The 18,379-nt window shown below is 39.2% G+C and overlaps 1 protein-coding gene across 5 annotated transcripts in view; it reads left to right on the top strand.

The window, feature by feature from the left end:
* The window catches only part of EML4 (echinoderm microtubule associated protein like 4), a 289,436-nt gene that overhangs the window by 266,377 nt on the left and 4,680 nt on the right, over positions 1–18,379 (top strand). For all 5 annotated transcript variants that reach the window (XM_019516385.1, XM_019516387.1, XM_019516384.1 and 2 more), the window contains 4 exons: positions 4,113–4,201; positions 5,586–5,683; positions 12,943–13,030; positions 14,631–14,729. In XM_019516385.1, the coding sequence (XP_019371930.1) occupies positions 4,113–4,201; positions 5,586–5,683; positions 12,943–13,030; positions 14,631–14,729 (374 nt within the window). The remainder of the gene's footprint in view (positions 1–4,112; positions 4,202–5,585; positions 5,684–12,942; positions 13,031–14,630; positions 14,730–18,379) is intronic.

The raw sequence follows: 18,379 nt of genomic DNA, 5'->3' as shown, positions 1-18,379 counted from the left end.
TGTGTGTGTGTGTGTGTGTGTGTGTGTGTGTGTGTGTGTGTGTGTGTGTGTGTGTGTGTGTGTGTGTGTGTGTATGTATGTACATGCCAGATATACTAGATCAATGCAGCTATTTTCCATAGCAAAGCTATTTGATGGTGGGGGGGTTGATTAGAATAGTTTTTCTCCATACTTTAGATACTTACTTTTTAGTAAGTATATGATACCATAATGTAAAAGGCATAGTCTTGGACTGAAAGCCTGCATGTAATAATGTATGTGATTTGATTAAAGGTGCATTGTGCTATCTACATGCCCACCTCGGGTTGTAATGTAAAAATAGTAAAGGATTCTACTTTTATAGTGAAACGGTCCAAAACATTGAATTTTTGCATTGTTTGTTTTAGCTCTACTTTACTGCAGCTATTGAAGACAATTAACAGATATAGGACCTGTAACATTGCTGAGGATAAGTTTTGATTAGGAACCTTTACAAGTCACAGGCTGGAACAACCTGGCTCTGTTGCAGGCCGGGTGGCTTAGGAGGTACATCAGCAGTGGAGTTTTTTTGCATCCATGCTGAAGCCAGGCAATTTGAAGCTATGTACACGACACTGCTGCCTTTCCCAAACCTGTTCTCCTTGACTGTGATGTGGACACAGCTTCCAGCTCATTCTTCCGGCTGCAGTGTGGGCATAGCTCTTTGCTCCTCAGCCCAGCTGCAAGAGTGAGCACAGACAAATGCCTCTGGCCCTGCAAGCTGGAGCCAGCCCCCAGACTACATTGTTAACCCCTTAATTTGATTCTTAGAATGCTACCCTATACCACGTTGTGACAGTAGGCTTTTATCAGTCATGATATGTTGCCATATTTTTGGAGTGCTTTTTCCTTTCCCTTTTCCCATCAAGCAGTACTTCATTCATTTCTCTCCATTCAGGCACTCTCTGCTCCATGTCATGTTACCTGCTTTTTAATATACTCTGCATATTTGATCATCAGTAGTGTATTAATAACCCCAGACTAGAGAGATCTGCCAGTGTTCACTGGTGCTGCAATTTGCTGGAAATATACAACAGCAAAAGCGAAAGGACAGGCAATAAGAAATTTCACCAAAAATACACTTTGGACAGTAACGTCCAGACTGCCATTCCATAGATTTTCTCATGCTACCAGCATTATCATTCAAAAAGAAATAATGTTCCATGTAGCTGTTCTGGTACTTTAAGCACCATGCCTTTGCTATAGCAATTCAACAGCACTACAGAAAAAAACTGATGAAACTAGCTATAAAAGAACCTGGCCAATACCGTTTCCTCTAAGCCGCGCAGGCATGCTCATTCCACGCTGTCAAGCATGCCTGCACTGCTGCGCATGCCACACACCTTAGAGAGAATGCTGCTAACCAAGTTAAAACTATCAAAAATCTGTAAGAAAACTAGAGGCAGACAAGATCTGCTGAACCACATCCTTGAAAGAGACAGATTAATGTAACTCCATTGAAGCCAATGAACCTGTGCTGATTTGTGGTACTTTAAAGTGTGGCCAGTGCTGCATTAAAACACAAGAGCAGCTATCTCTTATGTTGATGTTTGTTAGAAATCTTGAGTTTTCAGAGCAGGAGCCTGTTATCTGGGGAGAACAATCAGCAGCAACCAAATAGATAATTTTATGAAGATAAGAAAACAAAATGGCTAAGCTTAAATGTCCATTTGCACCTTTACAAAGAGCAAGGTTTGCAAGAGACTATTTTTGGAAAAAAGGTGTAAAGCATTACACCTGGAAAGAAATTTTGGAGCTTATTTTTTAAATAAGGAAAATAAAGTGAATGGGGTGGCAGACATTACAGCAATTAAAAGTGTTGAAGCAGGCATGTCAGTACCAAATATTTTTATCGTATCATAAGCACAAGTTAAAAGTGATACCATTAACATAAGTGGTAGATAGCGGAAACCCTATCATTTGTCTAGGGCTGGGGATTTTAATCTGATCTACAAATCAGAAGTATAAGGGTTCACTTGGCAGCCAGCCCTTCCACTTCACAAGCCAGAAAAACTTTACGGGGTGACTTACCACCTTCTCATTCCAGACATTAATTTGGAAATGAGATCTCCTCAAGAAGCATGGAAGTCCCAAGGTGGGACAGGACTGCAGTAATAAAGCCCCCTAAGGAGCTTCCTTTGGACTGCTTTTTTGCCAAAATGGAAACACATTTCATGGGATGTGCTCTCTTCTGGCAATTACTGTATGTTCACTGCAAGACAGGCTGAGCATAGTTTCTCCCTGAAGTTTGTGCAAATACCTAGAACTCTCTTACTAGTACTGTCTTTCTTAATTAATTGGGTATTGCAGTCTTCTCTCTACACACCTTAGATTGTATCCATTGCTTTTTTGACTGGTGTGTTTTAGGCTGGTCTGTTCAAGTACTGTAATTTGAAATTTTAAATAATAGGTGTGGGATGCAACAGAACAGTAGAACACAGTACAAATGTTTTTAACACCATCACATTTTACCGATGAAAGGTCCAAGGCCAGTGCTCAAAAAGTGTTTTTCAGTTCCCAAAACATAAGGCAGCCACCATCACAGGTGTCCATTTTCACTTGGTACAATTTGGGAAGGAGATTGGTAGACTATAAGGTGGAAGAAGTAATTTTGGTTTGTTCTTGTAACACATTTCCCTGTGACCGAGCCAGCTTGCTTTTTTATTGCAAAAATATTTGCCTTTCTCTTTGCTTATCAAATAATCAGAGTAGGTTTCTCCATGAAAAGTATCTGTTCTTTAAGTGGACGGGGTTCTGCAGAAGAGGTACTTATTAAAAATGAGATTGTCCCCTACCATTTTATGTCTCGTGCAAAAAGAGAACATAGCAGGCACCTGAATTGAAATAGATAAGTGCCTGATTGACTACTTGTTTTGATAGCTTTGTTCCACTAAAAGCTAGAGCAGTGCAGCATTAAAGTAGTTCCAAGGACTGTAGCCTGGAACGCCTGCAGATATCTGCATGTGTCATAACATACGATGATTTCCAGCCTGCTGAAGACAGCAAATAAAAATCCTACGTGTTGTTGATCTTCCATCAGCATGTTTCATACCATAGGGTTACTACCGTGAGGCAGACCTTGTTGTCTTCCAGGGTAGTCAGGGCAGTTTCCTTCTTGCTTTCCCTTCTTCTCTTTCAATGCATTTCCCCTTGCCTCCCTCAGCTGTCTCACAGGTATAAGAAAGTAGTACTGTAATGAATCATGTGGCAGGGGCAGGAAGCGAAGGCAGAACTGAAATTCAATACCAGAGCAGCAATTCAAAACTTATGATTCACCCCATTATCCTGCGTAGTCTCAGGGTATGGCTTCTAAGTAACTAGCATCAGCTTTTTGGATTGCTCCAGAGCGATATTATTGAAAGTAGTTTCTGCTGCTATCCAATGAAAACATTTCAGCCATTTTCCACTAGCTCCATTTCTCTTACCCATGGTGCATTCAGCAGGCAGTATGACACATTGAACTGTTTTATTTATTTTATTTCTTTCATGTGGTCCCCTAACCACAAACTGGTTTTAAGCCATTGGATCAGGCCATTTCTCAGATATTTGCCTTTAAGATTCTGAACTAATGAAAAGTAGGTTTGCTGTTCTTTCTGTAGAATTTGACTCAGTGTACTATTGTTTCTGCAATTTATTTTAACTTAATCCTAGTTTTTTTGGACTGCAGCACTTTCAATTTTAAAAATGTATGCAGAATTGATGGATCAACTATATTGCACAACGGAATTGGCTCATTAAGTTTGTACAGTCAGTAAGCTGTATTTAATTGTCTCATATGCAAAAACTTAGCTTGAATACAGTGTTATGGTTGTGAAATCAAGAGCTCAAAATGTAACAACATTAAAAACGATAAGGTTTCCCTCATGGAACTACCTAAACCAGATAGCACAGCTCTAATTTTCATAACATCCATGAAAAATAAAGGTACGGTATTGCCAATACTCTTTATGTTGTTGTGATTCTGAAAAGTATGTCTGTGAATGAGCTGTCACCGGTAGCTCAGGAGTTTCGCTGGGTCATTCTGCAGTTTCCATCTTCAACTTCTTGTTTTGGTTTTGAGAAGAGATAACACTCCCTCGATCTCTCCTTATCAGGTGGTTTGTTTTGGATGCGGAAACACGAGATCTGGTTTCTATACACACTGATGGTAATGAGCAGCTTTCAGTGATGCGCTACTCAGTAGGTAGGCCAACTTCCTGCATGTTTAGAACACTTCGTGGTAATTGCATGTTTGTATTTCCACTCTCCCTCCCCTGCTACCCCCCCCCCCCCTGCATTCCCTGGAGCTGTTAGACTATTAGTGTGTTTCACCCATATCAAATTACCCTCCAATTGTAGGGAACTTGTAAAGCTTTTAAAAAGTGTTTAGGTTCATTAGCATATGTGTAAATTGTCAATTACAGCTTCATTTGTATTTTGCCTAGACTGGTGTTCACAACATATTTGCTCTGCTGTTTGTGTGAACGTCACCATCACCCAGCACAATACCCTCTTGCCTTGCTTAAAGAGGCTGTCATGTGATCTCATCATTTCTTTCAGAGGGATCTAGTAATTCAACACCGAGGATTTGGCATGTACACGAAGCAAGGGAGGCCTAGTTTTTATGATGTACTTGCAGCTTTTAAGTCTGTCCAAGTATTCTGTGACTGTTTTAGGATCTTAAATAGTTCTTTATTATTTTTACTTTTCAGCTAAGTTTTAAAAGTTATATATGTAAAGCTGTAACATTAAATCCAGAGTTTTGCTCTCTCAAACCAAAGCCCATTAACAATTCATTGTTGAATTATGTGGGAAGGCATCCTCTGATTCAATACAAGCTCGTGCGATCTTATCAGACTTTGTTCCTCAGACCTGACAATCAGGCAGCAGCTGAATCCTCTCTTCTGGCTGTAGGGAAGAGAGGTCTGGCAAACCTGTTTCTTGTTTGCTATTGCTTAACATTGGAGTGGTGAAGGGAGCAAAACATTCCTCTGCTACTGCCCATCTATCTCTAAAAGCATTTCTGAGCACTGACATTCACTGGTGCTTCAAAGGAATCTAATCATGTTCCAAGAAAGTGAAATGATTAACAGTCCTTATCTTGGAACTTTCCTATTTAACACATGTAGCACAGGGTAGAAAATTACTTTGTGTTTCAATACTGTGCTCCAGTGACTCTTGAAGATGGTGCTAAGTTAGCCATTAACTAAGCACAGGTAGGTGTGTAAAACCTTTTAAATTTTTTTGAACTGCTTCTTAAAGGAAATGTAAACATTTTCTGTCACGTCCCATAGTTCAGGAAACTCAGTACTTCACGTTTCAGCCATTTTCAGAAATCCAATTCAAATGTGAGGATTTCTTAATGAGCTTCCTATAGAGTGACATCCCCCCCCCCATTTATCTACAAACTTGCCACACAATCACTATGGATAGAAGACAAAATTGTGAGATGAATCAAAAAGTAACATAATTTAATTATATTAAGTAAACTAATTTAACACAGTGTCACCAATGATATTGCATTGGCATCAAGTTCAGATTTACAAAACTAATACTTTTGCCTTTTTATAAAATCTTTTATGTTGTAGATGGCACCTTACTAGCAGTTGGATCCCATGACAATTTTATTTACCTCTACATAGTAACAGAAAATGGAAGAAAGTATAGCAGATATGGAAAGTGCACTGTAAGTTTTTTCTTTTTTCTTTTTTTAAACAACATCTGCTGGCAACAGAAACTTTTAATGTTGAACTATACCTTCTGGTTACTATGTTGAATGTTCTAATGTTAGTGTATCTCTATAGATTAACAATAATAACACCTTTCCATTTATTTTTCGCTACACACACTTGTATAGCACCATTTTGTCAGTCTTTTAACTAAATTCAATTCTGATTTGTAGCAGGAAGTTTTTGACAGATCTAAATAAACTGTTTTGCTGAGAAAATGTGCTGGTGATGGTCCCCCTGAGCTCCCTAGACACAGACTTCCGTAATATAACGGGCCACACCACTCTGCCCCACTCCCAGGAGTGGAGGAAGGCAGCAGAAAGTGGAGGCAGAGAAAGCTTGGGGACTTCAAGGGGAGCAGCACCCAAACCAGGAGCCTCAGGGCCACATGCTAATGCCATAGATGCCATATGCAGCACATGGGCCACCAGTTGGACAGCTCTGCTCTAACTCTCCCCATTGTTTCTCTCTTCAAATTGCCATGAAGTATGGTGGGGGAAGGCGGCTATTAGAAGTTATACAAGTTAAGAGTTGTGGTTTTCTTTCAGGTATCTTGTTTCCATAGGAAGTCATATTTTTCACATTGTATAAATAAGGTTGAAGACAGCAGAAACATTCATTTCATAATGATCATACAACAGCAGCATGTCATCTCATAATTATAAAGCTCAGTACCCTCTTAGTAGGACATTTCAGCTTGTACAGGATGCGGCACTGCTCTGGATCACTGGGTTGAGCATCCCAGCCCATGATCATATTACGTTTTTCCCCATTTGGCTCTATATCAGTTTGCATTAGTGTGGTGTGCTAGCGTAGGGGGTTTCAACCTTTTTTAGTCTAAGTAGCCCTGGCGAATGGATGCCAAGGTGTGGGGAGGTAATGAGCAGGGAGCTTGGGAACAGGGCCAGGGGTGTGTGGGGAAGCTTGCCAGGCTGGGGTGAGGGCAGCGGTGACCCTCTGTGGGACAGAGAAGTTCACTGGCTGGTGTGTGGTGGCGGCCACTGCCACATGCAACCCTCGCCACCCTGCAGAGGGGCACCGCTGCCCTCACCCCATCCCTGGCCCTGCTCCTGGGAGGCAGCGGCGCTCCATCCCCATAGGACCAGTTCAACTACCCCCAGAGGTACATGTATCCCTGGTTCATAACCCCTATTCTAGTGGATATATATATTCTTCTGATGCATATCTGTGGCCTGATATTACCCACAGTTTTGGACTTTCCCTTTCATTCCATAGGCCTAGAAGGTAACTTTTAGGTAATGGAACTTATCTCCCTGGTAGTTAAGCCACTGTTCATTTCTTCTAACTTGTAACCAGTGTTCCAATCTATTCAGGATCTTCTATATTTTAATCAACATCAACTTTATGCATACCATCTGTTCGCCCTCCTTCCTCCCTCTCCCCCTCACCCCCGCCCAAGCTTTCTAACTTTTCAGTTGTGATTTGCTTTTTCCTGTGTTTGTGGGCATTATTATCCTCTTAATAAGATTCCATAGTGAGTAACATCATTAGTCTTGATGAGGCAGAATTTCTAATTAGCTGAAAACCCCATGTAGCTGTTTGGATAGTACTGGAACTGTAATGAGGCATCACACATAGGACAACTCCACAAAATGAAGAGAAGTCACTCTGTGCTGGGCCAGAAACAGCCTGCTTTCTGCTAAGGGCCAGTGACATGAGTAGTTCTGGCATATTTAGATTGGCCTCTATAACTGATTAGGTAGATGGAAGTGAAAACTATAAACATTTTTTGTAAACTTTCTACTTGTGCCTGATCAGTTGGTTTAAAAGCTTCTGTTTGCAGAGTGCACAGATGAAGGAAGGGGCACACATAGTGTATATATACCACTAACTACCTGGCAGCATCCTAGTTGTACAAGAAACAGACATTTTGCTCATCAGAGTCCATACTAATTGCATCTGTTTAGCTAGTTGGTGGCTGTAGGATCTCCTGTGGTCATGTTATATGCTTCCTAGTTTTGAGAAATGTGATGTAACCTGGCATAGGTATGCAGTGCACCTAGGTCGTAAGGGAATGAGCACCTCATATATAATTAATCATAATGTGATTATTGCTAATGTTAAATAAGTTCCCTCAAAAATGTCTCAAGTAAGCCAGTGTCCCAATAAAATGAAATGTAGTGAATTAAAAAGCTCTTTCTAGTTTTAAGTATAGAAATGTTGTTATGATATTCCGTATATTTAAAATGCTGATTACAGCCAGAATGCTAAGGAACCCTTCAGGTTCCCTCACTACGTACTACTTTATGATGTATGCATTACCGTTCACTCAGGGCCATAAACACCTTGACTTTACTGTGGCTTCAAAAAAAGGGAGGTTATAGTCTGAACCATGACCACTGGGACCCATAAATTATGAATTTACCAAGCAAATAATAACAATGCAAGAGAAGTCTTCTGTCCAGTCAGATACTTTCAGTAGCCAGTGATAACGCTGGTAATCATGCTCCTAGTATACAATAAAGAAAAGGAAATGTAAAATGTCCTTCTCTCTGTGGTAGCTGCTGAAAGAAGTTTTTTATTGGACTATAAAATCATGTCGTTTAAAATATTATGACAATGTCATATTGTAGAGTCATCTTCTTGTGATTGCTTACTTGAAGGGATTTTCCAGCATGGAGCCCCCCTGCCAATTATTTGGTTCACCTTCCCACTGCCCCTTGGAATTTTAACAGCTACCAAATGTCTGGCATGATTTAGTAAAAGGCCATCCAGTTTTCTTTCTGTGTTGAAGTTAGCTTGCAACTTTTAAGGATTGGGCAATAAGGGGAAAAAATACCCTGTCTCACTCTGTATATAAATTGTTTCAACATATTGTGTGAATTTGCATAATAATAATAGCCCCAGTTCATCTACAGTAGAGTTCTGTCACTAAGCAGTATGTTATCTAAGTTCCTTGGGAGGTGATGAATACAAAAGCACAGTATATCTCTGGACCAGCCATTTTCCTAAGTGACAGGCAAGGAAGTGACCCAGAGAAAAAAAGCATTTTTACATATATATCTTCCAGAATGATATGCTATGTAAAAATGCTTTTTTGCATAATAATAATAAAAGAAAGAAAGAGGAGCCATGTTTATGCAACCCCTACCCTCACTGTAGGCTTATAAACCAAATTTTATCCTGGTCTTACTGTGAGTGCTAGAACATTGATGTGCATGGGAGTGGAAGCACATAAGGACAGAAGATGAATTAACTGTAGTCATATGAAAATAAATCATATTTATCCTTACCCCTCTGGTTCTTAGGAAACTTTTCAGAAAGTTACAAACATCCATTATGGACAAAGGGGTGGTCTTTCTGCACCCTAGATAACCTAATTTTTTTTGAAAATGTTAAAATAAAACTCTGGATAAAAGCTAAGATGAGAATATATGTGAATTGAATAAATCTAGTAGTATAGTCTCTGTCCCAAAGGAAGCAAGGTTATCTGTGAATAAAGACTTTCTGCTTGCATAGAAAACAATGGGAATCTTGACATTGATGTAAATTAGAGCATGATCAGGCTGTATAACATAAGGAATACCACAAGTATGGGTTTACACTGATGACCTTGTATATACAGGGAAGAGTGACTTTGTGTTTTGGCACTAACTGAACATCCTCATGCTGAAGAGCAAATAGCAGGGATTAGTGAAGGGCATATAAGGGTATCCACTTCATGCCAACTATTGATCTGGGAACCTTGTACTGCAGCTGTTTGCCAAAGTATTCTAAGTATCTAGGAGAGGCAAGGGTTGTAATCTAAATGTAGACATATATTTAAATGTCTGGAAAAGTCAAACATGTTCCAGTTTTTTGACCAAATCCGAAAGTGCTCCGTAACAGACCATTAAAGACAGCAGTACTGGTATTACAGCTTGTCTTAGAGAAGATTTAGCTAGAACAATAGGGTAGCGCTCATTTGTTTCACAGCTTTTTAAAGAAAGGCTCATTCAAATACAAACCTGAATTTGCAATTTGGTCTGGCTAATCTTGTTCAGTAATTAGAGTAGCTGCTTTTGTATTCATTTGAATACAGGTATGATAATAGACTTTATTTATGGCCAGATTGTAAGTACTAGAACACAGATGTGCATAGGGAGGGAAAGCACACACAGGGCACATCTACTCATGGCATTAGCACATAGCAATAAACTCTGGTGCATATTGTGGTGCAGTTTATTACTTCTGGACACTGTGGTTGAACATGTGCCCAGGACTGCAACACGCTGAGCCAGATCGGAGTAGCCCTGGTTGGCAGAGGGCCCAGGGGGTTGCTCAGACCCAGCTTAGCATGCTGTGGAGGGGCTGGCTGGGGCTCAGTTGTGCTCCAGCACAGGGCTAACTGGCAGGCAGCCCCCACACTGAAACACCCTCATGCCTCAGCTAAACTGGTCAGCATCTACACATATGCTACACATTTACAAGTACTAACCTACTGCAGAGTTAATTAGTTTACTCCATCCTAACAACACTGCAAGCGTATATGCTGAGACCTACTGCAGAGCTAATTAAGCCATTCCTCAATAAATGCTTCATGTAGATGCACTCACAAGTTCCTTACACTAGTATCCAGCCCTTTGTCTTTGTGCTCTAGGTACTGCTGGAGCTTATCCTTCCATGCATGGGATCATGCAGTTAGAAAGGACTTCAGAGGTCATCTAGTCCATATTCCTAAATCCATCTGCCAGGTGTACATATTGCCCTCGGGGTATTTGGAAATATATGGGGCCAAGAATGATCCTGTCCTATTTTACAAACTATTAGACTAAGGGAATATGGTGCAGACCCTGACAAGCACAGTCCCGAAAATCATCGTGAAGTGACACAGCTGCACATTATCATCCTCTGTGTAAGGCTGGAAATGAAGAGCATGACAAAGCTGCATGTCCATTGTTAAAATACTGCTGTGGCCTGGTCCTGCAACCTGTCTTCAGGAATTAAGTGGCATTAGATATCTAGTTTAGTCATGCACAAATAAGTGTTAATCTCCAACGATCTAAGGCTGCTTTACTCCTGAGTGACAGCTTCCACACTGGAGTACACTGGGCTTCAGTTTACGTATACCATCCTCCTGTGATTAAGTGAGTCAGCTGAAGTCTTGGTAGAGTCCCATGTGTAAACAAGCTCTAAGAGTTTAGGATTAGGCCCTCTCTTGGCGCTGTGTGTGTATGCATGTGCGTGTTTGTGGGTTTGGTTTGTGGCAATAGCAGGCTTTACCACAAGAAAAAAAACATTTAGAGCTGGTCTGTCCCATTGTTCATCTCTTACAATCCATATTGCAACTAAAATTGTCCTTTTAATATTGTCCAGTTCAGATTTAAAAACTCCTAGTTAAGTTTAATCTCCTAGTTCAAGGGTTTTTATGGCTATTAAATATATCTATCCATAGTTTTCCATACCAAATTTGATGTAAATTTAAAGTCTAATAAAAATCTTACTTGTTCATAACTAAATACAATGAGACCCTGTGTTAAACATCTACTCAAGGGACCAGCAAAGTTGGTTGCCTAGCAGAAATAGGCTTTGACTAAGGTCAAGCAGAAATGTTCTTGAAACCTTAGGGACACTTTAAAGTGATCACTTAAGAAAGAGAATTGCCTACTAAAGGTTGAATGTTTCACTGTAACATAGCACAACAACCACCTTGTTTTCAGAAGTCAATTATATAGTTTAGATAATATTTCATTCTGCAGTCAGGTTTCTTTTTTGAGCTCAGTGAATGAATGCTCACTTGTGTAATCTGATCATGATCAGTGATATGGGGACTTAAAATACACAGTATAATAACTTGAAGAAAAAACTACTACATATGGGCATTTAAACAAAACATTAACTGAGTTGCATAAACATGCAGATGTAGGCAGAGGGCTTCTGAGTAAGCAACAGGTAAATCTTGAGTTCTGGAATCAAACAAAAATACAAAAGATGTTAGCCTTTGTGCTGCAGAATCACAATCATGCAAGAACAGTCCTTATTACATATCTGTCATGCATGCAAGAATGAGCAGTTCCAGAATAGATTTATAAATTACCAAGAGACTGTACTGAGTTATGAACTCACTTCGAAGTAAAAAGCTTTCTTTTTCTTTCATTTCTTCTTCTGGATTAATTTTCCAACAGCTGAACAAATGTAGCATTCCCTTTCCTCCCCTCTGTGGTTGCCTGGCATCAATTATTAAAGAAATATGAAGGAAGTTTTGAACCTGTTTTAACAGTGTACAGAACTGTTACGTAAAAATAAGAACTGTTAGAATGACAAATTTCTAGAAAAACGCTGAAAATTTGATTTCCCGTAAGGCAGATGCTCTAAAAAATGAAAATGAATATCCTCAGAAATAACCCTGTCTGCTTTGTATTGCTGACTGTTTAGTTTACAAAAAAAAGCACTAGGGGAGTTTGGGTTCTTAAACAAAGGTAGAATAAATGCAATAAAATGCTGGTACAATGAAAGGCAGAAGGCAACTATTGGCATTCTTTGTCATTGCTATCAAGATGTTTCTGTTCTGTGGTGCTAAGACTTCGTGAACAGATTTCCCAGAGATGGATTTTCATTTTCCATTGAAATCAATGAGGGGTGAACACACTTGAAAATCCAACCACTGATTTAGGTGCCTAAATGGGAGCTGAGGTCTTCTAAAGATCCAGTCCCAGAAGTGGGTGCTAAGCACTTTGAAAATCTGGCACATTCCTTTTTTCATTTTAGTAACATAGTTGCATGGTAACCAAGACCTGATTTTTTTTCTTCCCTGTTGAGTGGAAGCGAACTCATGCATTTAGTCTAGTAATCCTAATTAAAGACGATATAAAGTGATTGCTTGCAAGCATAACTCTACTCAGTCATTCCATGAACTTGAATGCATCCATACTTTAACAACTTGCCCGCTAGGATTAATGCAAAAGATGGCCACCAAGGGACAATATTATTTACAAAGGAGGAACCTACCTTAGTGTGAAACCACTACTAGGTCATGGGAAAGGCATTCTGCCAGACTTATGTTTGTTTAGTTATTGGAAAATGAGGCACCATGTAGTAAGAGCCTTTAAAGGAGTTTGAATAGTGTGCAACAAGCCTGGTGGGGGGAAATATATTTCTGACTTCTGTTTTAATCTTCTTTTATGTTTTGTCAATTTTACAGCTACCACTGGACGTGTTTATGTTTTAATTATGATGGAAATTAAAAGTTTCATGTTGGCATTGTATTATTCTTTAGGGACATTCCAGCTATATTACGCACCTTGACTGGTCCCCGGACAACAAGTACATAATGTCAAACTCAGGAGACTATGAAATACTTTATTGTAAGTATAAAATAAAATATACACACACACATGCACCGTGTGCGAGAGAGAGAGATCTGTGGGTATAGGATAGAAAAATGAAGTAGCAATCATAATGTATGGAAGAATTTGTGATCAAGACTGCAACATGCTTACTAACAAAGGAACTAATTTGAACTTTTGTAACCTGATACTCTTGTATTATTCAGAGCTATGTATTATGTAATTGTTAATCCAAATATAGCTTACTTCTTTACAAGGTTATAAATCAGGTTAACGGCTTAAAAATTTACAAAACAAGTGGCACTAGGTTTTGATGCTGGTCCAGAATGTTTGCTGTTCAAAAATAATATGTACTGTTGTCAGGTTATGCCAACTGTTAACTGTTGGTGACGGAAAATCAGAGGACTCTGTGGGTTTTAAACTTCATTTCAACTACAAGTGCTTAAGACCTGAAAGGAAAGACCTTTTAACCAAGAGCACTTTTTACGTGTGTGCCTGGTAACTGTGAGACAGGTTCCACTCCACCCGTTAGGTGCATAGGTGGACTTTGGTGTCTGTGTGTGATTCTCTTTCACCCTGCTCAAGACTCTGAAAGCCAATTCATACAAAAGACAGGTAGGTCCTCCTCCATCCTTTTTTCTGATAGAATCTGAAGGGTGAAATGATAGTGTGTTACAGAAGTAGATGCATTCATGGATTTTCAGGACTTGAACAGGGTGGAACAGAATTACAGTTGGGCATGTAATTCCACTTATGGCCTAATAGATGGAACTGTATCTGGCCTGGTGTCTTTCATGCAGTTGTCAATTATAAATGTGTGTATGTAACTATTAGATATATCCAGTAACTGCCATTGTTATTACCTCAATTAATCAGGCTAAGCTGGTATGAGTGAAGATATTTTAAACTATTTCAAGTAGTTGTTTTTGTCTATTCCATTCTTTTCAGAAAACTAATTGGAATGGAAGGGTTATAGCTTCTCTTTTTTACAGGCAAGAAGTCATTAATAACAAATGAAAAATTCTGGCATTTTCATGAGTCTTCTTGCCCACTTCAACTACCCTTTCAGCTGTCTTTTGATAGTTCTGTATTTGAATCTACCAATTATTTCTATGACTGGTTGCCTGCACAGATGGCTAGAGAAGGCAACCCATTGGTGTTGAACTGGTGTACATTGGGAGCCAATCATTCGCTTTCTAGTTACTAATCTCCCCTTTTAACTTGTAAGGTTTCCATAGCAAATAGTTCTTTGCTACCCAGAATTGTTATTTTTTAAAGTAGAGCTTCCTGTGTGATTGACTACTAAGTTTAGCATACATGGTGTTTGATAGAAGGGAAACATTAGGACTGAGATCCATCAAAATATTTTTAAAGCAGATGATGTGGAAGCCAAGATGTGATGAAATTCTGATCTCACTTCATCAGTCTAACTTACAAGAACTGAAGTCATTGTGGCTGCATCAATATAAAATAATTTCGATGAGAGGAAAATCAGGCTCTAGGTTTAAGTTGTTAAAAATGCATTTTGCAGCTTTCTCCAGCATTCACAGGATCTTCAAGAGACACAATATATAAATCCAATTTATATGCCATTAGTGATAGTTGATTTCTTTTAAAGGGGACATTCCAAGTGGCTGTAAACTAATCAGGAATCGTTCAGACTGTAAGGATATTGATTGGACAACATATACTTGTGTGCTAGGGTTTCAGGTGTTTGGTAAGTACCATTTAACTTGTTTTTAATTTAATTTTTCCTGAGTTCTTACTCTTCATGTAGCCTTTAATGATAACTGCATGCATTCCAGGGCCTGAGCTCCATTGTGGGCAAGCAGATTAGAAGGATGCCTTTGGCTTGTGGGAATAGCAATGACGCTTTTAAACATGAAATATTAGCTCCCAAGCGGTTTGGTCTTTATAATCAAATACCTACATTCCTTTTTCTTTAGATACCAAACATGTGAGGCAGAGCAGACATAATATAAAGAAGAGGTTGAGGGACTGGTAGCAGAGAGAAGCTGGGTACTCTTTGTTTTAATAACTGCCTACATTTTTTAAAGAATTCTTGGGACCTTGAGGTGAATAGTTGAAGTGAGCTGGAGCGTGCTATCTGTGGGTGAATAGTGTTCCTGATTAATTTTTGATTTAGGGTCCTGGCTCCTATGATTGGATTGGATTTTATATGTGTGTATAAAATGTATGGAATGGATTTCATACTTGTATGCATTTATCTAGTCTCTATTCAACAGAATTTGGAGCAGATGGCTGCTTTTTCCTGAAACTGTGTGTGTGTAAGCATGGACTGATCCAAGGATATGTGTGTAAAGTGTGGGTTTCCTAACTTCCATTGCTGTTGTGGAACAATTGTGCTGTAAAGGAATGGGTATTTTGAATGACAGTAGGCCATTCATCAGCTAGCAGAAGAAGAGCAAAGAACCTGAGCACTGAGGCTTTTCAGGCTAGTGTAGCAGCCCGATGAGTGAGCAATGGGCTCCTTGTGATGAACTTTATCTATATGATGTGAAGCACCCATTTTTCAATTTCCTTCTGACAATTTAGTTATTGAAAGATGTAATCTTGTAATCACTAAAACTGTAACATTATGTTTAGCAACGTAAAAAGTATAGTATGGGCATCAGCTGTATCAGGTGCCCTGTCATTTCTCACAAGTGTCCAGTATGGTGTCTGGTAATGTAGGAGGAAATTCTGTTTCTGTGATTAGTGAATTATCTGCTGTATAACTGCAGTCGCTTTACGAAAGAATCAGTTGTCATTGTTCCAGCAACTTTATGATGTGAACACCTATTCTCTATGAATTTGAACTTAGACCATTTTGCTTAACAGCCTTCAGGCAGCAGCTACTGATGTTCTGGGCCAAATTGAAAACATATGACTTGGGAGGTAAACAGCTCTGTATCTCGTCAGTACCCAAAAGCTTCCAGAGACTGACTCTCTCTCTTGCATATTTTAAGCTTTGCTTCCAGTTGCTGATACTTGTGGTCTGAGCATCTGATTCTGTCTCCAGTCCATGTCCAAAGTCATACGCACTTATACAGTTAGTTAATTAAGTTTTATTAGTCATAACTTCTTCCAAACTCTTCAGAGTCCTCAGTGGTATTAGCTTGACACTGGATGATGAAATGTGTTTGATATTTCTATAAGAAAAATCTACTGCGGAATCATCTGTGACATCTTTTCACATTGTTATTGTAATTTTCAAGAACTAAATTGCACAGGTTCAGGTCCTCAGTACTTTAATGCTGTGCCATCAGGCATTGCTGCCCTTCAGAGAATCTTAGAACTATGACTGAATCTCACATGGAGGCAGTGTGGTCCAGTATGAGACAGGGATTGTTTTTCTAATCTACTGAGCTACCATGTCATCTTGGGCAGGTCACTGATTTCAATGCATATCTTCCTGGGAAGATGTTGATAGCTTACTTTTTCCATGCTTCTCTGAAATCTTGAAAGGGAAATCCCATCATCCCCTAATAAAAAGGATTATCCTTTTTTTAAGATGACTGAAAAACAACTTCGTGTATACCATAGAGCCACTATATCTTGCTATAAACTAAGCAAGGAGAAACAGCATTTCTGTTTTGGGTAAACAGCCATCCAGAATAGCAGCTTTTATTTCAGGATGCCAAAGTAAAGTTAATTTATGACCTCTACCTGTTCATTACACTTTATCAGTAGGATTCAGGAGATATTTTAAGATCAACTAACTTGGTTCTATATTTGAATATAGTTTGAAAATCTTTGTTATACAGCCATCGTTCGCTGTAAGTTGAAGCTTAAGAGCCTTTAAAAAAAACCCAAAACTATGATCCTCTTTATTCAGTGTTCTTCACAGCTGCTGAAACATCAAAATGATGCCCCCAAATTACCTGACAGTTTATGTCCTTTAGTTGACATTTACATGCAGTAAAATCCATTTGCATTAAATACCCCCTAATGCTAGGGTTACCATATGTCCCATTTTAGCTGGAACACTCCCAGACTTCAGAGGCTGGTCCCGGCTGGCTGTTGAGAATTATAATGGGCATGCTGGAAACACAGGGACACAATTTGTGGCTGGGAGTCAGAGCGGTGTGGAGCACCCTTCAGGCGGGCAGGCAGGCAGAACTGCCTGACTGACATGCCACCCCACCCCCCACTGATTTGTGTGATTATGGGTAGGAGGGGAGGGGAAGGGACAGTGTCCAGGATTTCTTTATGCTCAGCCTACCTAAAGGCTATCCCCTAATACTTACCAAGCCTTCCTTTAAAAAGGGTGAAGAAGTAAACAAACCTATAGTTTCACCATCATTTCCGGTCTTATATAGGAAAAAAGGAAGCCTACTTTCATCCACTGAAAAAATGAAAAGCAACTTCCAAATTAAATAATGGATTGAAGCATTCCTTTTTTTTTTAGTAGAGTTTAGGTTTGAACTAATTATTTACTTGTTAAAATGTGTCATGTTGAAAATATAATGCTCCCACTGACACTAAATCAAAAGCTTGCTCAGTTCCTTATGTTCCTATCCATACTTCTGAAATGATGGAGGAAAGGAATTTTTTGCTTAAACCAATTATTTAGAGTTGTTGGGAGGGAAGCTTTCTCTAGCTATTTAGATAACTACATCTCTTTCAATCAGTCAGTGGGCTAAAATTGCCCCTTTTAAGAAAAAATCATGTTGATATAACTCACTGGTCACCTAGCAAGCAATGTCCAAGCTGTAATTTATAGCCTTCACCATGGAATAAATTAACAGGTTCTATTCTCTGGCTTACCCTTCATGTCCAAACTTTCTCTTATATATGAAGCACAACATTGGCTTTAGGTTGAACCTGAAGAACCTTTAAAAAAACAACCCCTAAAAACCAAAAATACGGTCCTCTTAATTCAGCGCTCTTCATTCTTTGCTTCGGACAGTGTTGTTTTTCTTCTGTCTAGACATATGAGCTCCGTGCTTTGCACTGAAATAAAATAAAAACATATTGAATTGTACTTAAGCACTTGACAGCTTTTCACCTATGAAGCCATGTCCAGGTTGGGTTTTTGCACAACCATAATCACCAGTTTTTCTTTTCCAAAAGAAAAAGGGCCAGTGAGCAGTAAAAGGAAGGGTCATATATGCCCCCTAAAACAAAAAGCAGAAGTTTTGTTCTATATTTCAGTATCTTGAAACACCTGCAGAGCATTCACACATGGTGAATCAATGTTCATTATAATTGCAATGTTAATTATTAATTACAGCTTTGCAACCAGTTGATTCTGAAATTAAATGCATCATAGATTCATAGACAATAGGGCTGGAAGGGACCCTGAAGATCATCAAGTCCAGCCCCCAGGGTCAGGAAGTCAGCTAAGGTCAAAGGATCCCAGCA

This window comes from Gavialis gangeticus, unplaced genomic scaffold (genome assembly GCF_001723915.1).
Source record: "Gavialis gangeticus isolate Ggan-Ray unplaced genomic scaffold, GavGan_comp1, whole genome shotgun sequence".
Classification (NCBI taxonomy): Eukaryota; Metazoa; Chordata; order Crocodylia; family Gavialidae; genus Gavialis; species Gavialis gangeticus.
The sequence above is the reverse complement of the archived record's forward strand: the minus strand, read 5'-3'. Positions and strand labels throughout refer to the sequence as shown.